The sequence below is a fragment of the Grus americana genome, chromosome 20 (genome assembly GCF_028858705.1).
Source record: "Grus americana isolate bGruAme1 chromosome 20, bGruAme1.mat, whole genome shotgun sequence".
Classification (NCBI taxonomy): Eukaryota; Metazoa; Chordata; class Aves; order Gruiformes; family Gruidae; genus Grus; species Grus americana.
In genome coordinates this window covers 10,526,239-10,551,560 of record NC_072871.1, presented here as the reverse complement: position 1 = coordinate 10,551,560, position 25,322 = coordinate 10,526,239, and the positions used below count along the sequence as shown (strand labels likewise).

At 59.1% G+C, this 25,322-nt stretch overlaps 1 protein-coding gene across 2 annotated transcripts in view; it reads left to right on the top strand.

Annotated features, from left to right (window-relative positions):
* Positions 1-25,322, top strand: part of NOTCH1 (notch receptor 1) — a 44,279-nt gene that overhangs the window by 15,547 nt on the left and 3,410 nt on the right. Inside the window, exons 3-33 of one of the 2 annotated variants that reach the window (XM_054848755.1) lie at positions 3,708-3,970; positions 4,328-4,666; positions 7,938-8,060; positions 8,235-8,468; positions 8,612-8,767; positions 8,886-9,071; positions 9,511-9,624; positions 10,225-10,338; positions 11,325-11,558; positions 11,893-12,003; positions 12,778-12,970; positions 13,207-13,352; positions 13,683-13,796; positions 14,755-14,874; positions 15,194-15,346; positions 15,805-16,033; positions 16,197-16,398; positions 16,540-16,693; positions 16,964-17,148; positions 17,330-17,462; positions 17,915-18,034; positions 18,114-18,226; positions 18,784-19,355; positions 20,054-20,482; positions 21,281-21,429; positions 22,053-22,269; positions 22,624-22,714; positions 22,991-23,156; positions 23,896-24,191; positions 24,534-24,681; positions 24,792-24,889. In XM_054848755.1, the coding sequence (XP_054704730.1) occupies positions 3,708-3,970; positions 4,328-4,666; positions 7,938-8,060; positions 8,235-8,468; positions 8,612-8,767; positions 8,886-9,071; positions 9,511-9,624; positions 10,225-10,338; positions 11,325-11,558; positions 11,893-12,003; positions 12,778-12,970; positions 13,207-13,352; positions 13,683-13,796; positions 14,755-14,874; positions 15,194-15,346; positions 15,805-16,033; positions 16,197-16,398; positions 16,540-16,693; positions 16,964-17,148; positions 17,330-17,462; positions 17,915-18,034; positions 18,114-18,226; positions 18,784-19,355; positions 20,054-20,482; positions 21,281-21,429; positions 22,053-22,269; positions 22,624-22,714; positions 22,991-23,156; positions 23,896-24,191; positions 24,534-24,681; positions 24,792-24,889 (5,902 nt within the window). Of the gene's footprint in view, positions 1-3,707; positions 3,971-4,327; positions 4,667-7,937; positions 8,061-8,234; positions 8,469-8,611; positions 8,768-8,885; positions 9,072-9,510; positions 9,625-10,224; positions 10,339-11,324; positions 11,559-11,892; positions 12,004-12,777; positions 12,971-13,206; positions 13,353-13,682; positions 13,797-14,754; positions 14,875-15,193; positions 15,347-15,804; positions 16,034-16,196; positions 16,399-16,539; positions 16,694-16,963; positions 17,149-17,329; positions 17,463-17,776; positions 18,035-18,113; positions 18,227-18,783; positions 19,356-20,053; positions 20,483-21,280; positions 21,430-22,052; positions 22,270-22,623; positions 22,715-22,990; positions 23,157-23,895; positions 24,192-24,533; positions 24,682-24,791; positions 24,890-25,322 lie in introns of both variants that reach the window. The other variant, XM_054848754.1, reaches the window with a different exon arrangement.

Here is a 25,322-nt window from a genome sequence, read left to right as displayed (position 1 = left end):
ATGTTTTTTACAGAAAATAAAGCTTAGCTCCCTGGGCTGAACTTTAGGAGAGGTTTTTCGCCCCTGGAGAAGTAGGTGGATGCATGATGAGGTTGCAGCACGGCTGGGAGCTGAACCTGGCTCTGCTGAATCCAGCCTTTCCAGACCTGGGAGAGCTTAAAAATAACTACGTCTTGGGCTGGCCCTATTTTTTACCTGTTTTTTGATGTCTTTGATTGAAGCCTTTGCATACGAGACTTGTCTCCAGGCTTTCCTCTGCAGCCAGGACTCTCTAAAGCCACTGCAGTCGTTGGGCTTTTAAACGCAGCTCCAGCGTCTGCGGCTGTGAGTGAGCTCTGCGACCCGTGCAGGGAGGCAACAGCGAAATTCATCCCCTGGCTTTGGTCCGCAGCAGTGCTCTTCCCTGCCTCGTCTCAGACTTGCTGTTGCAAACGTGGGCAGGAATAGCATCGTTTCTGTGCAGAAGTGTCTACGGATGATGCAGGAGTGGTGTCGAAGCCACCAGGTGCAGGGCTGCCCGTGGGCATGACCTGGGTGCTGCCATGTGCAAGCAGAGGAGCGTCCGGTGTCCTTGTTTCGTGCTTGTGCTGAGCAGCAATGTCACTATTGCGATAGCGACGTCTCTGCCATCAGAGGCCTTTTGCTCTGAAACCTTGAAAAGAAACCGAAATGACTTAGAAACCGTGGAAGGAGTTTGAGAGGGCTCCCCGAGCCAGGAGCTGGTGCGATGCATGCAACGGGTATGCGAGGGCTGTCCCCGTCCCTGCTGCGTTGTGGTTGTGATTTGGGAATTGCCAGGCATCCACAGTGGGTCTGTGCTGCACAGCCCCGCTCTGCGCGATGCAGACTCCTCCCTGCGTTATAGTAGCCACAACCGGATTTTAAGGGTGCCTGTGTTGTATTGCTTTTTTTCTGAAGAGTTGCTTCACCAGCACTTCACCCCCCTTGCAGGGAGGAGAAATGCGATGCGTGAGCGTACCCCGGTCCCGCCTGCCCACGTGTGCCCATTGCTCAGCTCAGCCCTTTCTGGCCGGGCCAGATCCGTGCCAAACCCTTCCCTGGCGTCTGCCATACCCTGCTCTCTTCTTGAGCTGATTGCGTCCATAAACCAGCTCTTAAAACAAACAAATAGAAAGCCATTTAAAAAGAAATAAAAATCTGCAAGCTCCATGAAATTTGAGGGATTTCCTCAAGCAAAAGCCTGGAAAGCACCGGGCAGCCCAGCCGGGCACAGGACAGCCCCCAGCCCAGGCACTGCCAGTGTCCCCAAACCCCCCCGTGCCTTCAGGCAGGGGCTCCCCTGCCCCCCGGGGGAGTTCCTCCAAATGCTAATTAACCTCCTGGCTAATAACCGTACCCGGGCTCGGGTTGGGCTCTACCCTGGCTTCCCATCCGTGAGCTCAAACCACCACTCGCCTGCACTGAAATTGGAAACGGTCCGAAAACTAATTGGGTGGGAGGGCTTTCGGCTCCGCGCCCCTCGCCCTGGCCTCATTTAAGCCCCGCGGCGCAGGAACCCCGATCCCAGCCATCGCCCCGCCGGCCGCCCGGCTCAGCCCGGGATGCAGAGCATCACCTCCCCGTCCCGGCTGCCCACAGCGGCACCACCGTGAGCCAAAGCCCACGCCGCGGCAGTTCCTGCGTGTTCGGCCATTCCCGCGCTGCACCCGGGGCTCTTTGTCCAGCATCGATTTTTTTTTTTTTTTAATTCCCCCACCCTCCTTTTTTTTTTTTCCGCCTTTTTCTCCCATTGGAGAATCTTGTGACGCTTCCCTGTCCGCCAGCCGCCGCGAGAACCCGGAGGATTGTTTTAAGAAAAAAAGCGTGTGTGGTGCGGGGAGGCGGGGGAGAGCGGTGCTTTTAACAGATGACTGCACACTTGAGCGGTTTGCCAGCGGCGTGCCTGCGCCGGCCGCCCGGCCCCGCACAATGGCCCCTCTCAGGCGGCCACGGCCCCAGCCCTCGCATTCCCCCGCTCAGGGCCGCAGCGCAGCCACCCAGAAGCGCCGTCGCCCCGCAGCCGAGGCGCCCCGGGCTTGGAGCCGCCGGCGAGCCGGGCATCGGCCGCGGGCGCCGGCAGCTGCTCTGCCTCATTAGGATGCACACCTGCTCCCCGCCGCCCTTTGTGTGCCGAGCAGATGCCCTGATTTATTATTATACACATTTTCTTTTTCATTTGGCCTGGATAATGCCGTCTCATTAACTCAAAATGTCTCCGAATCCTGACAAATTCTCACACAATCCCCAACAATGAAATCAGAATTGGGTTAAAAAAAAAAAAAAAAAAAGTAGGGAAGAGGAGAGGGGGAGTGGGGCCGAAACGTGGTGCTGCCGCCGGCACGGCGCGGCAAAGCACGGTGGCTCCGGGTTGGGGCCGGCTGAGGGTGGGGGTTTGCTGGCTGTGCTTCACCGGCGGAGCCCCGCTTTCTGGTTTTGGGGTTTGCAGGCTGGTGGGGTTTGCAGGTGGGTGCTCTGATAGCAGCCGGCAGCCCAGCACGAGCTGAGCGTGGCGTGCCCTGCTCTGCTGGGGTGGCATTGCCATCGCGGCGTGGGACGGCAGCGTGCCGGCGTTGTCTTGCTCCTCCCATGCCCTACTCGCAACGGCTTCTCGGTGCAGCCAAGCCTGGGCAGAAAATCCCCTTTGGAAGTGATGTAACGTGAGCAGAGCTGGTTGGGGACAAAACGCGCGGCATCTCGTGTTGCAGACGTGATACAAGAGATGTCGTGCGGGAGGGTTTGTGCTGGGAAGGTGCCGAAGGACGTCGTCCCCGTGATCTTCTCTGATGTCAGGTGCCCTCGGTCTCTCTGTACAAATCTTTGCTCCCTCCTCCCTTTCCTGGGGGGCAGCTCCCCCCTCTGCGGGGTCCTTTGCCGGCCCTGCCTCCCACCCAGCGTCGCCGGGATGGCCAGCAGGATTTGCTCTTGCGGCATGTCCCCGACATCTGCCCCGGTCCTGCAGCAGGCAGTTGCTTCAGCCCTTTTGGCCAACGGTGACAGATGGTTGAGCCAGTGGCTGCGTCGTGGGGCTTTTTCTCAGGGCCCCCACACAGAGGGATGTGGCAGCCGGGGCCACTCGTCCCTCCTTGCGCAGGGTTTGTCTTGGCTGTGAGGAGCAGGAACGTGTCCCACCTGTTACCAGTCGATGCTGAGCCTGTGTTTGATCACGTTTGAGCGATTTCTGAGGATGGAGGGAGGATAGGAATCACCCTGGTGGAGCAGGGACCCCAGTGCCGGCAGGGCCGGGCAGGGGCACAGGGTTGTCCCCGTGCTGCTTGGCCCCACGGGCCACTGCAGGGTTTCCTCTCCCTCGGGGTCTGTAGGTGCCCGGGGTTGGGTGCGGGTATGGGGGTGCCCCTTCCGGCTCCACCGCGTCCCTCCTTGTGCCTTGGTTTCCTCTTCAGCGAGGAGGGGGGAGCAAAAACCCCACGTTGTGATGAGAAGCAGGACGTCAGCGCTGGAGGCTGCGGTTTTGCAAGTCGGTGCAGGCTTCTTGATGGGGGACGCCTTTGTTCCTGGCGTCTCTTTCATCTTCCTCTTCTCAGCCCAGAGCGGCCAGGGCAGAGCCTTGCAGTTGCCCAACCCGATGTGCTGGGATGCGGTGCGGGGTCGGGCTCGGGGAGGCGTTCCCGGAGCCAGTCGCTGGGGTGGTGGGGTGCCCCCAGCCCCTCGGGGCTGATCCCGCTGACGGCGTTTCTCGCCCCTGCCAGGTGTAGCGGTGCCTACGTGGGCGAGCGGTGCCAGCTGCCCAACCCCTGCCTGAGCTCCCCCTGCAAGAACGCCGGCACCTGCAGCCCGGTGGTACGCGGCAGCACCGTGGACTACACCTGCGCCTGCCGCCTGGGCTTCACCGACGAGCTCTGCCTGACGCCCCGCGACAACGTCTGCCTCAGCAACCCCTGCCGCAACGGCGGTACCTGCGACCTGCTGACGCTCAGCGAGTACAAGTGCCGCTGCCCGCCGGGGTGGTCAGGTGAGGGGGTGCCACCGTGGGGCACGGGGATGTGGTGACCCAGGTCGGGGGGGTTGAGGGGCACCCTGTGCCAGGGGAGGATTGCTCCTGGAAAACCCCCACGGATGGAGGAGGATGCTGATTTCAGCTTGGTCCAGTGCTGGGGGAAAGGAGGGGGGTCTGCACACCTGAGCAGGGGCTTGGGAGGGTCCCTGGCTGGGTGAGCTGCAAGCCTCCTGCATGGGTGAGGGTCTTTCAGGGGCAGAGGCGCACCCCCTGAGAACACAGTCCCCAGTCTGCGCCCCAGCACAAAGATCGTTCCTGCCAAATGCCTGAGCTGCAGTTTACATCCTCCTCCTCCCTCCTTGCCATCCCCAGGCAAAACCTGCCAGCAGGCCGACCCCTGCGCCTCCAACCCCTGCGCCAACGGGGGCCAGTGCGTCCCCTTCGAAGCCCACTACATCTGCCGGTGCACCGCCGGCTTCCACGGGGCCAACTGCAAGCAGGACGTGAACGAGTGCAACATCTCGCCACCCGTCTGCAAGAACGGCGGGAGCTGCACCAACGAGGTGGGCACCTACCAGTGCTCCTGCAAGCCGGCGTACACCGGGCAGAACTGCGAGCACCTCTACGTGCCCTGCAACCCCTCGCCCTGCCAGAACGGGGGGACGTGCCGCCAGATCGGAGACACCACCTACGACTGCACGTGTCTGCCAGGTAGGGGCTGCCTCTGGCGGGGGAGGACGGGGACCAGGACCCTCTTGCAGCCCCTTTGTCCCTCTTAAACAAGTAGTGCCCGATCTTGCCTCGAGTTATGGCTCAGGGAGGAACAAAACCCAGGAGCTCGCTGTGCCGTGTGCGTTTGGGAAGATGTTGAGCAGCAATGCCCGAAGAGGAGAGGTCATCTGGGGGCTTTTTATACTTGGTGATTCACCAAAACAGCTCTTCCAAAACAACTGTTTGAGCAGAGGCCCCTGTGCGGATGCTCATATTCCAGAATAAGAGTGCCTTTTTCCGCTTTAGCTTAATCCACTTCCAGAATGGAATAATTAGCCCGGAATAGCTATTTTGGAAAGTTTCCGAGTGCTAAGGGAGCTGGGAAAGGGAAACCCTCTCCGTGCTCACTGCTGCTCCCTCCAGCAAGCGCTGGAGCAGCCTGGCTGAATTACAGCCCCCGAAATGAAGGGCTCTTGCGGTGGGGCCCGCTGGGGCCCTGTCCCAGGAGCCCAGCACCCTGCATGGGAGCTCAGCACCCTGCACGCCAGGGGAAAGAAAAGCAGCTGTGAAAGGGCCCCCTGACCCCTGCGAGCCCTTTCGCTTCTGCCCTCGGGCAGCGCGGTCTGCAGCGCAGTCGGGGCAGGGAGCGGAAGGAGCTGAGCACAGCCCCACGCTCCTCCTGGCCCCGCGCTGGCTGGAGAAATGAAATAGCTGAGTTTCCTGCCGGCGGGCGGCCGGCGCAGCCCAGAGCCCCGCTGCCACGCGATGCAGCCCCACGCTCAGACCAGGCTGTGTTTGCCGGGGAGCGAGTGCCATTTCTTGCCCGAGCCAGCCCTGCCAGCCCGCTGCGGCAGACGCAAAGGGGACGCGTCTGCCCTCTCCCTTGGAAGGAAGCTGTGAGCAATGCTAAGCTGCCGGACAAGTCTCTTGTGGGATTGCTTTGATCTCCTCTGGTCACCCGTAGCCCTGCAGGAGCTGGGGCAGGACGAGGGGTAGGCGGCTTCTCCGCTCTGTACCCCGGGTGGTGCTTGGCATTACGGGGGGAGCTCTGGCCTTCCTCTGCTGTAGCTCCTGTCCCACTGCTGCTGGGGACATGGCATTGGGGTGGGGATGGGGTCTTCTGACCGGCACGGACGTACCTGTATCCTGCCAGCAGCCCGGCTCGGTGCTGAGGAAAGATGTGCGATCCCTGCAGGGCAGCATGGGGGGTCTCACGTTGATCTCTGACACAGGCTCAGAGGTTCAGTCCCCTTCCCAAAGCTTGTGGCCACAATAACTCAGGAGGCTCATTAACCATCCAAAATATGCAAGGCCCTGCAGGATCTCCTGCTTTCCCTCCACACCTGCTCACCCAGGCTGGAACAAAGCTCCTGTCCTTAGGGGCAGCGAGGCATTGGGGCTGACCAGGTGAGCGGTGCTAGGGAAGGAAACTTTTCCTTCTGGGATGAGCCGGTGCAGCCAGGAGCTCCTGGGGCGATGCTCTGCGGGAGCAGCTCCACGCCCTGGCCCGGCAAAGCGGCATTGCCACAGGGACAGGCAGGTGGAGGGGGCAGGAGGAGCGGTGCTGGCCCTGCCCTGCCGTTCCGCTGACGAGGCACTTTCCCCGGAGCAGCCCAAGCGTCGGGCATGTCCCGGTGAGGTGTGGCCCTGGGGGAGCATCCCTGCTGCGGGGGGGGATCGGCACTTCCACACCCAGCTGCGGCTTCGTGGGCTGTTTCCAGATTTGCATGCTGCACGAGCTGGTTCGCCTCCTGCGGGGTGGCACGGCATGGCTCCTGCTCCGGGGGGACGGGGGGGGTCCCTCGGCACCTCTGCTATCCGGCATGGCTCGCTGCAGGAGCTGCATCAGCTTCGGGTGGAGGCAGGAGGGACCGGGGGGCTGTTTCTCATGATAAGGGAGTGATTGATACGCTGGTATGCAGCGCAGCAGACCTGAAACAATGTCCCCTTTTCATTCCTGGAGAGGCCTGGCCGTACCGAGTTTCTTCAAGTTAAACTAATCTTGGCTGTTTTATCATGCCATTGCTGTAGAATGTAACCCTGAGTTTAAACTAATTGCAGTACTAATTACTCATTGGGATGGTTCACAATGAGTTAATCCTGGTATCTAGGACATTGTCAGTTATTGCTGTTCAGTCTCAGCCCAGCTGCTTAAAAATGAGGCACAAATCAACATTATCTGCTTTGGACTCCTACCAGCAATCGTAAATAGCTGTTGCTGCTCCTCGTGTGATGGGGCTGAGGCTATGGGGGAGAGGAAAACACAACCCTTCAAAGAGAGCGGGGACAAAACCCCAGCTGGGCCAGGGTCTGGGGTCCCACTGAGGATGAGCCTGGGCACCCCATCCCTTCCCCGTGGAGGTGACATAGTGAGCTGCCTGCGTGGGGGAGCAGCCTGGCTGGGACCTGCAGGACGCCTTGGGGAGTTCAGGGGAGCTGCAGGTGCATGCCGGCACCGTGGGGAGCTGCTACGGGCTGGCACTGCCGTCCCGACCCCGAGTGGCCAGGCGGACTGGGAAGGCTGATGCCTGACGTCGGCTGGGTCAGGGGCATCGGAGGTCTTACAGTAAAGGCAGCTCTTAACCCAAGTGGCAGTTGGAGGGGGACGGGGTGGCTTGGCAAATGCCCTGAGAAGGGCCTGGCCGTTTCATTTCTGCTGCAGATGCCGCGGGGAGAGGCCGAGAGCGGTGCAATTTCCATGCGTGCCGCGCTATCGAGTGGAGGCAGAAACATAAACGCGAGCAGCCGGGCTCACCGTGCGAGAGGCGGGCTGGGATTCGCACAGCGCTGTGTGGGGTGGTGGTTCGCCCTGCCAGGGACTTGGATCCCCCTCCGGGGGAAGCGCTGCTGATGAGGCTCTTTACATGTGAAATTAAAAGCCGGTGATTCAGCACCAGGTGCCGCAAGCCTTTGTGGGAGCAGCGCTGGTTTATCCCGGCTTGCCATGGAGCCGGATCCTCCACTGCTCGGGGTGAGCGTCTCCAGAGCCGGGGACGCCCCGTCTGCCCTGCGTGGAGGGAGCCGCAGCCGCTTGCTGGGCTCTGGCGATGGTGCCCTGGCAGGGAGACCTGCGCGGCAGAACCGAGCCCCGGCAGAGGCAGGATGGGGCTTCGGGTGAAACCGGGCAGCTGGCTTCAAAGCTGGGCTGGGAGAGCCTGGTGCCTGCTCAGCACCCAGTATCGAGCAACCTGCCATCAGCGGGGGGGTGGTGAGGGGCTGAGGCAGTGGCGGTTGGTCGGTTGGCATCACAGCAGACATCTCCTCTGTGCAGGGTTCACGGGCCAGAACTGTGAGGAGAACATCAATGACTGTCCAGGCAACAACTGCAAGAATGGAGGCACCTGCGTGGATGGCGTCAACACCTACAACTGCCAGTGCCCACCCGAGTGGACAGGTAACCCCACTGGTGGCAGTGAGGGTGGCATGGGGCTGGGGTGGGCGGATGGATCCTGTCCCGGGGGATGCCAGGGACTGGGTGGGGAGAGCTGTCCTGCTTCACAGCGATGCTCGAGGAGCCTGCGGGCGCTGGGCAGCACCAGCCTCATGCAGGTTCCCTGTCCCCTGGCAGGTCAGTACTGCACTGAGGACGTGGATGAGTGCCAGCTGATGCCCAACGCCTGCCAGAATGGGGGCACCTGCCACAACAACCACGGCGGCTACAACTGCGTCTGCGTCAATGGCTGGACCGGCGAGGACTGCAGTGAGAACATCGATGACTGCGCCATGGCCGCCTGCTTCCACGGGGCCACCTGCCACGACCGGGTAGCCTCCTTCTACTGCGAGTGCCCCCACGGCCGCACAGGTGAGGCCCCGTCCCATCTTGCCCCCCGCGCGCAGTGCAGGGCGGCAGCTCCCCGCATGTCCCCTGGCTCCTAGCCGAGGTCTCAGTGTACGATGACTTGTGTGCCCATCACCCTTGACGCGCATCTGCCTTTTGCCACCCAGGTTTGCTGTGCCACCTCGATGACGCCTGCATCAGCAACCCCTGCAACGAGGGCTCCAACTGCGACACCAACCCCGTCAATGGCAAAGCCATCTGCACGTGTCCTTCGGGGTACATGGGGCCGGCCTGCAACCAGGACGTGGACGAGTGCTCGCTGGGTGAGTGCCGGGGCTGAGCTTGTGCGGGTGGCCGAGGAGCAACTGGGGAGCGCCAGCGCAGCTGGGAGCTCACGTGCGGCCGGGAGCGTGTCCTGTAAGCCATGCTTGTGTTTTGCAGGAGCCAACCCTTGCGAGCACGCAGGGAAATGCATCAACACCCAGGGGTCCTTCCAGTGCCAGTGCCTGCAGGGCTACTCAGGCCCTCGCTGTGAGATTGATGTCAACGAGTGCCTCTCCAACCCCTGCCAGAACGATGCCACCTGCCTGGACCAGATCGGGGAGTTCCAGTGCATCTGCATGCCCGGTGGGTGGGCAGCCCCATGGACCCCTGCCTCAGCACCGAGTGTGGGTGGCGGGAGGGCTCCAGGTGCTCCGGAGCTCAGCATCGGTTTGGGCAAGGAGCCGTGGGAGGCACGTGTGCCTGGGACAGCACCGAAAAGAAAGAGCTTGGTAAAGATTGCATGGTATCCTGCAGGGATGAGGGGACGGGAGCAGAGAGTTGGGCACCGTCAGCCCTGCTCTGCACTCCTCTTCCCAACCTTGCTGGCTTGGATCATGCCAAGGGCAGGGAAATCCAGGGTGTACTATCATGGAGCAGCTTGTGCATCAGGTCCCACCACCTGTAGCGCATCTCCTGAGCTGCCTGTGTAAAGACAGGGGGACTAAATACACCCCGGTGTAACTTGCCTGTCCTGTGCCGGTCCCGTGCCACGGCACTGACAGTGCACTGCGTCTCTCCGCAGGTTACGAGGGGGTTTACTGTGAGATCAACACGGACGAGTGCGCCAGCAGCCCCTGCCTGCACAACGGCAACTGCCTCGACAAGATCAACGAGTTCCATTGCGAGTGCCCCACCGGTACGCGGCATCCGTCCCACCGCCTTCACGGCAGAAACAAAGCCATGGTGCACCCTGGCTCGAGCCGTGAAGGAGCCAAAAATGGGCTCCTTTCATTTTAGAGCCCCCAAAATGGGGAGGGGGGCGCTGAGCACCGCCTGGTGCTTTTGGGATGGGGGTTCCCCCGTTCCGGTGGGGGGCTGAGCCCCACGTGAGCGATGCTGCGCCGGGTCCAGCCCATGGGAGAGGGGAAGGAGGATTAAACCCCACGGCTTTGCACTTGAAAAGGCCCCTCTTTGGGAAGGAGGGCTGGGGACCGGGGGGGCTGCACCAGCGGCTTTGAATGCGGTGTCAAAGTCACGGGGTGGAGCGGAGAATGGGGAGACGGTTAATCTGTGAAAGGAGGTTTTGAAGTTCAGAGACTTTGCTCCTCTAGAGATGTAAATAAGATGCTCTCAATGGCGGGTCGCAGCCCTGCATTCAGGGCCCCCAGCAGCCATCCCCATGGAAACCCGGCGCCCCGGCCGGGACGCGGGGGGCCCGGTGGGATCTGCCCGGCGGCGGGGGGAGGCTGGCGGGTCCGGCCGCTGCGCAGGGACGTGACTTCTCCCTCCGTTCCAGGCTTCAACGGGCACCTGTGCCAGTTCGACATCGACGAGTGCGCCAGCACCCCCTGCAAGAACGGTGCCAAGTGTGTGGACGGCCCCAACACCTACAGCTGCGAGTGCACGGAAGGTGAGGGGATCCCCGTGTCCCGGGGGGCTCCAGGGATCCTGCCCCTTGATATGCCATAAAACCACACTGCTGAATTAAGTGCCCACCCCTCCAAGCACCTGCCATGGGGGGTGTCCCTGGACCCACTGGCAGTGGGGTTGGTCCTTGGCGATGCGATTCCCACGGGGCAGGACTGTCCCTTTCCCAGGTACTGTTGGAGCAAGTCGAGCCCTGCTGCCCACTGGCCCGGAGTTGGGTGTAACGAGCCCAGCGCTCATTAGGTGTGGCCCCGCAGCAGCCGTCCCACCGTGCTCCCCGCCTCGGCAGCGGGCGGCAGCGAGGGGGACGGCAGGAAGGAAGGAATAAAGCTGCCTCTATAGGGATGCAAGGTGCAGGGCTGCGGGGGCTCGCCGACCGAAACCCAAGGAGCGGTTGCACAAAATGATGACTTGAGCCCTGGTGGCAAACAGTGGCTCTTTTGTGGAGCAGCTCCCGCCAGAAATCTTCCAGCTGAATGGCCTCTAATTAGTGTCTTGCTAATGCCAAGCCCCGATGAAAAGCTGCTATGTGGGCTTGGCGGGGTCTAGTCAAAGCTGTACTTTGTCCTCGGCTCTCCACCCCCAGCCTGGCGGGGAGGGAACTGGCCAGGAGAATAGGATCTGCCAGGGGGGGTTATTATTCGGGGGTGCCTGCCCTCCGGGACGAGCCACGGGCGAGCGCGGGGCCCCACTCCTGAGCCGAGCTGGTTTAATGCAGGTCATTGTGCACCCCAGGACAAAGCCCGTGAGCAGGGGTCTGACCGGCCCCACCGGGGTGCTCCCCTGCCTGTGCCCCGCTCCCGGGGGTCCCAGGGCTCCTGGTGGGGCGGGTGGGCAGGTCGCACCACCCCGGTGCACTGCCCCACACCTGGGCAGGGTAGGAAGGAGTGTCCCCCATCCTGACCCCGCGTCTCCCATCGTCGCCCCACGTCCTCCACCCTGACCCTGCGTCCCTCCCGCTGGTGGCAGGTTTCTCAGGCGCTCACTGCGAGATCGACATCGATGAGTGCAACCCCGACCCGTGTCACTACGGGACCTGCAAGGACAGCATCGCCGCGTTCACCTGCCTCTGCCAGCCTGGCTACACGGGCCACCGCTGCGACATCAACATCAATGAGTGCCAGAGCCAGCCCTGCAAAAACGGAGGGACCTGCCAGGACAGGAACAACGCCTACAACTGCCTCTGCCTCAAAGGGACCACGGGTGAGCGGGAGGGACCCCCCCCGGGGGCTCCACGTGGGTCAGCCATGCCGGCACGGCACCCTGGTCCCATCCCTGTCCATGGGCGAGTTGGCCCTGGGCCACTGCCAGCCACCGCCCTGGTGCTGGGGCCAGCCTGGGGCATCCTTGGCGAGGGCAAGTTCTCCCAGTTTGGTGCCTGGCTCTCGCAGGAGCCGTGCCCCAGCTGGGAGCTGGGAAGCCACTTGCAGTGGAGGCGTTTTGTTGTGGAGCAGCGGCAGCAGCCACTGCCAGTGGGCTTCATTTTGACTCGTCAGCGGGGCTGGGGACACCCTAATGGCACTGCTCTCCTCCCCAGGGCCCAACTGCGAGATCAACCTGGATGACTGCGCCAGCAATCCCTGCGACTACGGCAAGTGCATCGACAAGATCGATGGCTACGAGTGCACCTGCGAGCCAGGGTACACAGGTGAGGGCAGGGCACGGCAGCCATCGCAGCACCGTCAGGACCTGGTCCGGATCCAACCTCGCGCTGGGGAGCCCCGGGAAGTCCCCTGTGCCCACGGCGGTCCAGGGATGCCTGCGGCTGGTGGTGCCCCACGCAGCCGGGCCAAGGGTGCAGCCAGGAGGGGAGATGCTGCCGTCCCACTTACTGGAGGTTTTGCAGCCTCCGGCGCTCCTGCTTGTTCAGGAGGGTGACCCTGGCCCAGGCTGAAATCAAAGGGGTGTCTGGTGCCGCGAATTCGACTCCCACTGCGCCCACTCCCATGGGTATCGGGTTGCTGCCTTGTCCAGCTGGTTTGTTTGATCGCTGCTGGAAATGGCGGAGGGCTTTGATGGGAGCGGCCCCCGCCTCTCCCCGCTCGCGCGGCCCCTTGTCCTTCTGCCCGCCGGGAGCCACAATAAAGCCTGGCTTTGTCGGCCACGGCAGGTAGGGTTACAGGCTGAAACCGGCTCCCTTCAGTATTCCCTCCTGGACCAAACAATCCCAGGGCACGGCCTCTTCCCAGTCACGTTTATTTAAGCCAGGCGGGTGATGCAGGGGTGTGAAGTCACCTTACCCGGAGGGCAGCCCCGCTCCTATGCGGCCGGCACACGTGTGCCCGGAGATTCGAGCCTCCGGCAGCCGTTTCCCAGGTGGCTGGAGAGGGACCTGCCCAGAGGGTGCCTCTCAGGAGGCAACGCGCGCCCACCATGCCGTGCATCCTATGGGGTAACATTTCATCACACCCCCCTTTCCCAGGGCACATGTGCAACATCAACATCGACGAGTGCTCCAGCAACCCCTGCCACAACGGGGGCACGTGCAAGGATGGCATCAACGGCTTCACCTGCCTCTGCCCAGAGGGCTTCCATGACCCCAAGTGCCTGTCTGAAGTGAACGAGTGCAACAGCAACCCCTGCATCCACGGGAAATGCCACGACGGGCTGAATGGGTAAGCTGGAGGGCGTGGGGGCTGCTGGGACCACCCGGCAAAGCCGGGGTTAGAGGCAGGGTGAGCACCGTCCCCGGTGCTGGTGGTTGTCCGTGCTCTGTGCTAGTCCCACGGGATGTTTCCCTGCAGGGACATGATGAGGAGCCTGGGCTTTGCTGGGTAAATGATGGCTGGTGGAGCTGGGAGGGCCAGGTCGAACCAGATCCTGTGTTTTATGCCCCAATTTTTCCCCAAAGCTACAGGTGTGACTGCGACCCGGGCTGGAGTGGGACAAACTGCGACATTAACAATAATGAGTGTGAGTCCAATCCCTGCATGAACGGTGGCACCTGCAAGGACATGACCAGCGGCTACATCTGCACCTGCAGGGAGGGCTTCAGCGGTAAGGGTGCGGCCAGGGACGCTGCCCCGTCCCTGCCACGCTGGGGCCTGGGTAGGAGTTCTGGGTGGGGGTCCCCACGACGCTGGATAGGCTGGAGGCTTCTCTGCAGAGATGGTGGAGACCCCAGGTCTGGGTGGGAGACGTGGCAGCGCAGCCAGCCTGGGGACCCTAAGCAGAGTTCGAGCACCCATGGCTGGAGCTGAGAGCAGGAGGCTCTTCCAGGGCGATGGGTGGGCCGTTGCCGTTGTCACCAGTTCCCACCGTACCCTCAGTCCCCTCCCACCAGCACACCTCCATCACAGCCACTTTTATCTGGTTTTCTTAACACAGGACCCAACTGCCAGACCAATATCAACGAATGCGCTTCCAACCCCTGCCTGAACCAGGGCACGTGCATCGACGATGTCGCCGGCTATACCTGCAACTGCCTCCTGCCCTACACAGGTGAGGGGGAACACCCTGCACCCCCAGGCCCTCGCCAGGGCTCCGCGGGGGCGCAGCTTCGGGTGTGACAGCAAATTGGTCCCTCTGCACATGCAACGAGCCTGGCTGTGGCTGTGGCTCCACCTCCCTGCGCCACTACAGCTGGAGGAAATTTGGAGGAGCTTTAGGAAGCAGCGAGCCAGAGCTTCCTCCCTCATCTTCCTTCTCCTCCTCCTCCTCCTCGAGGGCACCGAGGCGGTGGCGTGGCTGCAGCCTGCACTCCGGGCAGCAGCACCGAGCAGCCGCCCCACTCACACCCCACTGCCCTGGGGGGTCGGTGCTTCCAGCAGCCCCGTTCTCCTGCCGTGGGGCTCACGCTGGAAAAAGCGAGCCGAGGCTGAGGGGCCGGGGGATTCTGCTGAGCCGATTCCTGTTTGCCGGCCTCCTGCTTCCGCTCGCGCAGAGCGGCAGCCAGTGCACAATTGCAGGAAGCCGTGAGCCGTTTCCTGCCCTTGGCAGTGGCCATAGAAACCCCTGGGGGGGACGGGGACGGGGCAGGCGGGGCGGGGAAGGCTCTGGAAAATAGCAAAGGCCAGTTCAGGAGATACTGGCTGACAGGGAAGATAAGGGTTCGGAGGGAACGTGTCCCTTGGCTGGACGTAAACAGGAAAAGCAGCTGAGAGGGACGGGGGGAGCACAAGGGGGGAAAGACACCCCGAGTGACGCTTCCCTGCCAAAGGAAGTGTGCAGCGCTTTAATGCAGCCCAGATTGCCAGGGCTTAAAAGATGCGGGGGGGGCCCGGGATCATGGGGGACCAGGGCTGGAGGGGATGGCCCCAGCTGGGCTGCCCTGGGGCAGTGGGGAAGCCCGGAGCCTGCCCCAGGGCTGGCAGCAGCCCAGGGCAGGGGATGGGGTAGCGGGGTGCTGGGCCACCCATTGTGTCAGAAAGGGTGTCAGCAGGTGCTTTTGCCTGTGCAGGAGCCACCTGCGAGGACGTGCTGGCCCCCTGCGCCGGCAGCCCCTGCAAGAATGGCGGCGAGTGCCGGGAGTCAGAGGACTACAAGAGCTTCTCCTGCAGTTGCCCCTCTGGCTGGCAAGGTAGGGGCACGGCACGGCTCGGGGTTCAGCGCACCAGCTCCCCCGGCACCCCGCTCTCCTTGGCTGCTCGGGGAGTGAAAGATGGAGGGGAGGGAGCAGCGGGCAGGTGGCTGCCTGTGTGCCCTGCCGCATGGGAGCAGCCCTGCACGGTGCCTGGCCTCGGGGAGGGTCCTGACCTGCCCACGGCTCAGCCGGGTGGATGGCACATCCCGTGGTGAGGGTGGTTTGCTGTGAGCGGTACCCAAATTGTCATCGTTGTCCCTGGGGCTTTTGCCAGTGCCTCCAGCCCACACGGTCCCTGTCCCACTCTCTCCTGCAGGTCAGACGTGTGAGATCGACATCAATGAGTGCGTGAAGAGCCCCTGCCGCAATGGGGCCACATGCCAGAACACCAACGGGAGCTACCGCTGCGCCTGCAGGACCGGCTTCACTGGCCGCAACTGCAACACCGACATTGACGACTGCAAGCCCAGTAAGAGCAAGGGCTGCGCTGGGGACCGCTCTGCCTGGCCCTGAGCCGTTGGCTTCTCTGCTGGTCCCGAGGCTGGGGTCCTCTTCCCGGTGCACAGGCGAGCCCCAGCCGCTGTTTCGGTCTGGGCTGTGCTGCAAGCCCTGCTCGGGCTTTTGGGCCACCTCAAGCACGTCCCAGTTGAGCTGCGTCAGTCCAAGGCCAGATGGGAGCTGGCAGGAAGGAGGCTGGGGGGGGGACAGTGACGTGCAGGCAGTGAGCAAGCGTGTCCCATGTGCCCTCTTTGATCCCAGTCTCCCGGTGGGGCTGGCCTGGCCTCTGCCTGGTCCGTGGGCTCTGTCCCATCCCTCCGCGCGGTTAGGGGACGTGCGTGGCGACAGTGCTGTGGGGCAGCTCCCACGCAGGGCTGCTGCACCAGGGCCGGAGCCAGTGCACCTTCACATGGTGTTACTCCTCTCCAGATCCGTGCCACAACGGTGGCTCCTGTTCCGATGGTGTCGGCACGTTCTTCTGCGAGTGCCTGGCTGGTTTCCGCGGGCCCAAGTGTGAGGAGGACATCAACGAGTGTGCCAGCAACCCCTGTAAGAACGGCGCCAACTGCACCGACTGTGTCAACAGCTACACCTGCACCTGCCCCTCTGGCTTCAGCGGCATCCACTGCGAGAACAACACACCTGACTGCACGGAGAGGTACAGCCCAGCGCAGCTCCTGCTGCAGGCGCAGCCTTTGTCGGGGCTGGAGCAAGGGGCTGAGGTTCCTGCGCTGCCCCATAGCCCCGGGCCGGTTTGCGGGGGCTTTGGCGTGGAGCACGACCAGCAGTGACTCACCGGGACGTGATGTTTGTGTCCCCAGCTCCTGCTTCAACGACGGGACCTGCGTGGATGGCATCAACACCTTCACCTGCGTCTGTCCGCCCGGCTTCACGGGCAGCTACTGTGAGCACAACATTAACGAGTGCGACTCCAAGCCGTGCCTGAACGGGGGCACGTGTCAGGACAGCTACGGGACGTACAAGTGCACTTGTCCCCAGGGATACACCGGGCTCAACTGCCAGGTAGAGGAGCGTTGGGCTGTCTTGGCTGCTGACCCCAGCGCCTGTCCATGCTTTGGGGTGTTGGGGGGGTTACTTCACCCCAGGTGTCCTGCAGAAGCCCTGCTGGGTCCTGACCCCCATCCCTTGCTCTGCTCCCCCCAGAACCTGGTGCGTTGGTGCGACTCCTCTCCCTGCAAAAATGGAGGGAAGTGCTGGCAGACCAACAACCTGTACCGCTGCGAGTGCAACAGCGGATGGACAGGGCTCTACTGCGATGTCCCCAGTGTCTCCTGCGAGGTGGCTGCTAAGCAGCAAGGTAAGTCCCTGCCATGTGTATGGTTTCACGGGGCCAGGGTGGGGTCCCCAGGTGCCCCCCACGCTGGGCTCTGAGCAGGGATATGCTCAGTTCTCTTGGTTGGGGATCTTTGGTACAACCAGAGCGATCTCCAGGACTGCTGTACCATGCACCCCCTGAGGCTGCAGTCCTGGCTGCCATCCCCGGTGGGACACGTGGTGGCCAGTGCATAGCCCTGCGGTGCGTGGGTGTCACTGAGGTCCCCCTGTCTCGCTCTGCTCTCCCCGGCAGGTATCGATGTAGCGCATCTCTGCAGGAATTCAGGGCTCTGCGTAGACACCGGCAACACTCACTTCTGTCGCTGCCAGGCCGGGTACACCGGCAGCTATTGCGAGGAGCAGGTGGACGAGTGCTCCCCCAACCCCTGCCAGAACGGAGCCACCTGCACGGACTACCTGGGAGGCTACTCCTGTGAGGTGGGTGCCGTGGGGGCAAGATGCACAGGGGGAAAGCACCAGTTACTGCCTTTCTGCTGTCCGAGGAGCTGCCCCAGCTTCAGGCTGGCTCGGGTTGAAGGCTGGCGTGCTGGCTGTGCTCCTGCAGCCACGTGGGAGTTGAGGGAACCCCTCTGATAGTTCCCTTCTTCCCTCCTTGTAGTGTGTGGCTGGTTATCATGGAGTTAACTGCTCAGAGGAGATCAATGAGTGCTTGTCCCACCCGTGCCAGAATGGAGGAACCTGCATCGATCTCATCAATACCTACAAATGCTCCTGCCCCAGAGGAACTCAAGGTAAATTAATTCCCCAGACTGGGGCATTAGTGGGCTGAGTGCAGATATCCTCGGTATCTGCTCATTAGCTGCTCGGGCTAGCAGAAGCAAACGCAAAGGTAGAGGTTCGTGTTTGCTTGCGAGCTTAGCCATCAAGGCCACGCAACCTTGGGCGCGAGCTGCGCGGTGCTGCGTGCCTCCTGCCAGAGCGGTGGCTCAGACTGCCATTGAATTGGTCAGGCTCAGCCCCTTCGCAGGGAAGGTTCACACGAGGGACCACCGGGCACCCCGATACTGTTTGATGAGCTCTGTGGGTTGTTCCCCCATTTCTCTAGGGGTGCACTGTGAGATCAATGTGGATGACTGCAGCCCTTTCTTTGATCCTGTCACCCTGGGGCCCAAGTGCTTTAACAATGGCAAGTGCACGGATCGGGTAGGTGGCTACAGCTGCATCTGCCCCCCTGGCTTTGTAGGGGAGCGCTGCGAGGGAGACGTCAACGAGTGCCTGTCCAACCCCTGCGACGCCCGCGGCACCCAGAACTGCGTGCAGCGGGTCAATGACTACAAATGCGAGTGCCGACCTGGCTATGCAGGTGAGCGCCGCGTCCCCCCAGCTCCCGGCCACCCTGTGCATCTCGCACGCCTTCCTCACACGTTCCTCTCCCTCGGCAGGCCGTCGCTGCGACACCGTGGTGGATGGCTGTAAAGGCAAACCCTGCAGGAATGGTGGAACGTGCGCGGTTGCCAGCAACACCGGCCGTGGCTTCATCTGCAAATGCCCCCCGGTACGTACCTGCTCCTCTCCAGCTCTGAGACTGGGATGTTGCGCGGACCTTGCGAGTCAGCCCCTTGCAGAGAGGGGCAGCCAAGGGGCCAGTTTTGCCCCTGAGGCTTCCGCTGCTGGGATAGGCAGGGGTAAGCGTGAAGGGGAAGATGCTTTGCTGTGGGTGCTTGCTGGAGGGAGGTGTATCCATGTAACCGTATCCTTCTCACTTGCAAGGAGACTGGGTGAGGATCAGGGAGAAGGAGGTGGCTCAGCCCTACAGGTATGCCACACAGCTCTTGGCCGGTTGACCATCGTTTGCTCCGTGTAAAGGTGGAGCAGGCAGCTATTGAGAAGAGCTCCCTTCATTTCGAGGGGGATGCTCTAACCAGGTTTACATTCCAGATTATTGTTGCCCATCACTAGTTTCAGAGAACTATGAAAGCCACGAGCCATGCCCTAGGTACAGCAATCTGATTCACTGGGTTCGTCCTAAGTTTCCCCAGAACACACGTGTGTTAGGCTGCTCGCAGGACAGCGTCAATGATTCTGACTCCCTCCTTGCTGTCACCTCCCCAGGGATTCGTGGGTGCCACCTGCGAGAACGACTCCCGCACCTGTGGGAACCTGCACTGCCTGAACGGTGGCACCTGCATCTCCATCCACAAGAGCTCCAAGTGCATGTGCACACCGGCCTTCACGGGTCCCGAGTGCCAGTACCCGGCCAGCAGCCCCTGCACATCCAACCCCTGCTACAACGGGGGCACCTGCGAGTTCTTCAGCGATGCCTCCCCCTACTACCGGTGCAACTGCCCTGCCAACTTCAACGGCCTCAACTGCCACATCCTCGACTTTGATTTCCAAGGTGGCATCGGGCAGGATATCATCCCACCCAAAATTGAGGAGAAGTGCGAGATTGCAGTTTGCGCGGGGTATGCCGGCAACAAGATCTGCGATGGGAAATGCAACAACCACGCCTGCGGCTGGGACGGGGGCGACTGCTCCCTCAATTTCAACGACCCCTGGAAGAACTGCTCCCAGTCCCTGCAGTGCTGGAAGTACTTCAACGATGGCAAGTGCGACTCGCAGTGCAATAACGCTGGCTGCCTGTACGATGGATTTGACTGCCAGAAATACGAAGGACAGTGCAAGTAAGTGACTTGCTCATTGACCCTCTCGTTTTAAAGCCATGACCTTTGTGCTGATCGTCTGGGGGTATTTTCTGGTTGCAACTACTAAAGCTCCTCAGTGCAGACCTGTTGTTCTCTCTCTACGTTCTGTTCTGCTGCCTACGGGGCTGCAACTCCAGCAACCACGCTTCCCTGTGGTCTTACTGAGTTTACGTACACGTTGAAGCTCTCTGGGTTAGGCTCACTCCAGGTGGCTTCCCCGTCCTTGCCTGTATCATGCCATAGAAGCGAATTCTCCAACTCACAGTAGTAACCCTGAGTTTCAGTGTAGGGAGACCCCAGAAAACATGGCATTAACCAAACATTGTCTTTGGCAACAGCAGGAACTTAATCCCAGATTCCTGGACAAGCTCTGGTCTGAGTAACTATTCTGTGTCCCCATGTCTTTTCTGAGTCATGGTAATTTGTCCCTTTTTCTGGTATCTAAATTGCAACTTAGAGTTTAACAGCTGCTATCTTTCACCCCCAGAGGTGAATGCTTCACAGCGCTGCATGAAACAGTTGCCTTCTATGTAAACCGGCTTAGCGTCTATCAGGATGAAGAATATTTATACAAAAGAGAGGTCCTTGTGGACCACCGCTCATTTTCTCAGCAGATAGGTAATATGCGCAGTACTTGGTCTAATTCATTCTTCTGCCTTTCTTTTTCTTCTGCCCAGCCCTCTGTATGATCAGTACTGCAAAGATCACTTCTCAGATGGTCACTGTGACCAGGGCTGCAATAATTTTGAGTGCGAATGGGATGGTCTGGACTGTGCAAACAACATGCCAGAGAAGCTTGCAGATGGCACGCTGGTGGTGGTGGTCCTCATCACCCCTGAGAACCTGAAGAACAACTCTTTCAACTTCCTGCGGGAGCTGAGCCGTGTGTTGCACACCAACGTGGTCTTCAAGAAGAACCCCAACGGAGAGTATATGATCTTTCCATACTATGGCAATGAGGAGGAGCTGAAAAAGCATTACATCAAGAGGTCAACAGAGGACTGGTCAGATATGTCTAGTGCTGTCATCAACAAAGTAAAGAGCAGCCTTTACTCCAGGGCTGGCAGAAGGCAGAAGAGAGAGCTCGATCAGATGGACATCAGAGGGTAAGGGGGACCAATGGGTTCCTTTCTCACTGAGTAGCATTTGTTTTCTGGGTTGATAATAGTAACACGCTATAAAGGGAAGGATGTAGGCCAGATAATTGTATTTAGACGTTGCTTTCTGTGTGAATAGAAACCGGATTTTGCTCTCATGTGGGAAAAGCAAGCGATCGCTCAGGAATCCCTGATACAATGCTGCGCCGACTCTCACGATTGAAGGAGTCCTGTGTATTGTTGGGAGCCGGGGCTGGGCTGGGTGGGACCTGGAAGCAGAGGCTGGCCTGACCGACTGTCTGACTTCAGGAAGTCATTGAGTTAAGCCTCAGTTTCTCCCTGGGAAATGCTTTCTAGAGCTTTGTTGTAAAACTCAATTACTGCAAACTGTGTTTGGAGATCTTTGGTATAAACATATAGATCTAACCTTCTACCTCTCTGTGGGCTCAATCAAAGCCACTGAAAGCAAAGGAGTTAGAGCAGCGAAACCAATGTGAAAAGATCTGAAGGCTCTCAGACAGCATTATTTAAGATACTGTAGTGTCTGGGTAATTTTAAAACATTGTGAAGTAGAGATTCCCTTCCATTCCTGTAGAAAAAGAGTTAGGTTTCACAGTATCCGTTGAAGCAAATCCAACAGACCACGAGTGTGAGCTGCAGAGCTTGGGCCACAGGGAAGCAAGGAGATGGGTTCCCACCTTCGAATTCCCACTGATGGGGGGTTAAGGAGGGAAGGGCAGCAGGACTCATCCATCTGCTCAGCGTGGCCATCGCTCCACGTTCCTCATTGAGTCTTTTCTCGCATAGGTCCATTGTCTACTTGGAAATCGATAACCGCCAGTGCATCCAGTCGTCTTCCCAGTGCTTCCAGAGTGCAACCGATGTGGCGGCGTTCCTGGGCGCCTTGGCCTCCCTTGGCAACCTGAACATACCCTACAAAATAGAAGCCGTTAAAAGTAAGTATGGCTGGTCGGCTGGGGAGGAGAGACAGCCAAAACTTTCCAGCCTCATCCATGTTTAGTTATCTGTCAGCTGGCCGCATTTGAGCACAGTCTGGTTTTAACAACCTTGCATCTTTTTTTTCCTTTAAGTCTGTTCTTTAAAAAAATTGCAAAACCAGTTTTTTATTTTTGCTTATTCCAGGTTTATTTCAAAATCATTATCACTATAAAAGTTAGGGGGGGAAAAAAAAAAGAAAAGAAAAGAGAAAGAAAACCCAACCAGCTCCAATCAATCAGTGACATGCAAGGAGTTGAAGTTTGTATCTTGAAAATCCCCCCTAAATCCTTTTGTCTTAACAGCTCAATGCAAGCGCAATGATTTGAAGTTTGCTAATCCTTTTCCTTAAAGGAGAAAAAAGTGAAGCTGTCTCCTGATGCAGGCTGGCTTGTGCAGCCGAGAATTTGCCGATAGTTTGCAATTCTGATTAATAGCGTATAAAATGACCTTATTTTGGGGGGGCTGATTTAGATCAGACTTAGGTACCTCTATTAACTAATTTTCCTTCATTTCCACTCTGTCACTGGTTTGCTATGCAGCTTAATGTCTCAGCATCTCTTTGTGCCCCACTGTTTTGTAGGTGAAACAGCTGAGCCCACGAAGAACTCCCAGCTGTATCCTATGTACGTGGTGGTGGCTGCGCTGGTCTTGTTTGCTTTCATTGGAGTGGGAGTACTGGTGTCTCGTAAGCGGCGCAGGGAGCATGGGCAGCTTTGGTTCCCAGAAGGCTTCAAAGTGACAGAGTCGAGCAAGAAGAAGCGACGAGAACCACTTGGGGAGGACTCTGTTGGACTGAAGTGAGTAATTTGCTTGCTAACCCATTAAACACGGTGCAGCGGGGCTGCTCGGGGCTCTTCTGAAAGAACCCATTGGAGTTTTGTTCTCTAGTGCATCATATTGGCATAGTGGGGAGGAGAAAAATCAGGTTTCTTAAAGTTCTGCATGGGGAAACAGTGTTCCCATCTGGAGGAGGTTTTTAAATGCTTCGTGGTCCATTTGCACTTGATAAACGATGAAAGGCAACCTGAGGGAAACCTCCTGGAAATTGCCTTGTTGATTCATCTTTCAGTCTGTGCATGTAGAGAAACACAGTCCATCACAGACTAGTTCCTGCAGAGGAGCTAATTTTTTGTATGGTTTTATTTTTCAAGACCCCTCAAAAATGCTTCAGACGGCACGCTAATGGATGACAACCAAAATGAGTGGGGTGATGAGGAGACCTTGGACACCAAGAAGTTCAGGGTAAGCTCACTGCCACATTCCCTTTCTGTGCTGCTAATAGTCACTCGCTGGGTTTTATCATGGAAGGAGCAAAGCGCTGTGGAAAGCAGCAGAGCAGAGGGACCCTCGGGGGCCCAGTCTGTGCTGCACATCGCTGCCGCCGGCTCCTTTGCAAACCCGCGTGTAACAAACGCACCTTGGAGACTCTCAGAACTTCCCACGCTAGAGCTCAGCCCCCTCTTCCCACCCTGACTTGTGCGCTTTGCTCGGTGCTCATTTCCCGCTGTCGTTCCCCAGTTCGAGGAGCAGGCGATGCTGCCCGACACGGACGATCAGACGGATCACAGGCAGTGGACCCAGCAGCACCTGGATGCCGCTGACCTGCGCATATCCTCCATGGCGCCTACTCCACCGCAGGGGGAAATCGATGCAGACTGTATGGATGTCAACGTCAGAGGTCCCGGTAAGGTGGACTCCTTTCACTTCTGTGCCGCTTGTCAGCTAATCTCCAATCCGCCCTTACCCCGGGCAGATGAGCAGTCCCAGACAGCGCTGCCCGTCTCTATTGCTAGTACGGAGTCGCTGCTAGCTGTTCTGCATCGCATGGTTGCTGTTGTGCGTGATTTAGAGATAGACTGTCACATTTTGCTTTCCATGAGAGCTCTTTTGTTTAATCACTGAGACGGAAATTAGAGAATACAGAAGAAGTACCTATTAAATAATCCAGTTTATCTCTCTGCCGCTCCTAGATTCCTCTCGTCCCACCAAACTGCACATTTCACAATCTTCTTTTCAGTTTTTTAACTACATTAATAGTTAATAGGCTTTTAAATTATTACAAACATTTGGTCTTCCCCACATCTGTGGAATTGACCTCTGAAATAATAAAAATATTTAAGGCTGCACTGTGCCATGCTTCAGTTTGCTTTGAGCAACCTTCCTTATAAATTGCACCTCACATGTTAGTCTGCAAGCTAGCAGATGAAATAGGAAAAGCAGCGAGTGGTGAGATACCACTATGGAATTTCAGATCCATATCAGAGGAAGGATATTCATGTTTGATGTTTAGAACCAGCCAGGAACTCAGTCTTGATGCACCCACGAGAATAAACATCTATCGCAGACAAAGCATCTTGCTGAGCCGCCTGCATTACAGAAGGGTAAAAAGCCTTTTTTTCACCGAGTTCCCCTGTGCTTTTCAGATGGCTTCACCCCCCTCATGATCGCCTCGTGCAGCGGAGGAGGGCTGGAGACCGGCAATAGCGAAGAGGAAGATGATGCTCCCGCTGTCATCTCAGATTTCATTTACCAAGGCGCCAGCTTACACAACCAGACTGACCGCACCGGCGAGACGGCGCTTCACCTGGCTGCCAGGTACTCCCGCTCGGACGCTGCCAAGCGCCTGCTGGAAGCTAGTGCCGATGCAAACATCCAGGATAACATGGGCAGGACGCCCCTCCATGCCGCCGTCTCTGCCGATGCCCAAGGAGTCTTCCAGGTAGTTGATCCTTTCTCCACCAGTTTTGGGGTTTTCTGGGGAAAGTACTGGTGCTACGTGGTGAGTCGGGGTCTCCAGGGTCTGCGGGGTCTCCAGCTTGCCCTGGCAAGGTGCGGGGTGAAAGTCTTGAAAACCGAAGCCCCTGGTGTCTCAGGGCAGGGCACGGCAAAGCAGCAACCCCGTAGCTGCCCTCGGACGTGCACCTCTGGGCTGGGAGCGGGGACTGGAGGGGTCAGCCTCGGGAAAGGGGCTTGCAGGTCCTGAGACCCAGGTACCTGGAGTGTCTGCTGTCTGTCCCTCCTGACGTTTGTGTTTCCTGCGCTTTGGCCCTTGTTGTGACAGATCCTGATTAGGAACAGGGCAACCGACCTCGACGCCCGAATGCATGACGGGACCACTCCTCTGATCTTGGCCGCTCGCTTGGCTGTGGAGGGCATGCTGGACGATCTCATCAACTGCCATGCAGACGTCAATGCTGTGGATGATCTAGGTACTGCAGGCAATTAAAACAGGCTTCCTCAGAGGTGGAAGGAAAGGGCTGCTTGCTGTTACTCTTACCACTCGTTAATGCGTGTTGTATTTCGTGATCTTCCCCTGTAGGCAAGTCGGCACTGCACTGGGCAGCTGCTGTGAATAATGTTGAAGCCGCAGTAGTTCTCCTGAAGAACGGTGCCAATAAGGATATGCAGAACAATAAGGTAGGAATCTCCTGGGCTGACATAGGCAAGGAAAGAACCATTTGGGGAGTCTGTTAAAGGGTAGTTTTTGCCCAAAATACAACACTGCCTGGCACTGAGACTCTGATTTGATTGTTCTGCTGTGAATGAAGCTGTTGGATTTAGCTCAAAGAAGCACTGTGGGATTTGGTCCTACGGGTGATGTTGATGGGCCGTGCAGTGCGTGGTGAACAGCACGATTCGACGTTCGTGTGGCCATCTCCTCGCGTGTTCTAGGTCACTCGTAGGGTTCCTGGTTTGATATCAGTATAAGGACATGGCTCAGCAGGGTAGGAAAAAGCAGCAGCAAAACCTCACCAGAGGAGAGACAACTACCGTCTCTGCCACCCAAGTGCATGGTGTTGGGCGTGGAGCTCAGGGTAGCGTTAGCCGGGACAATCTGTGAACATAAACC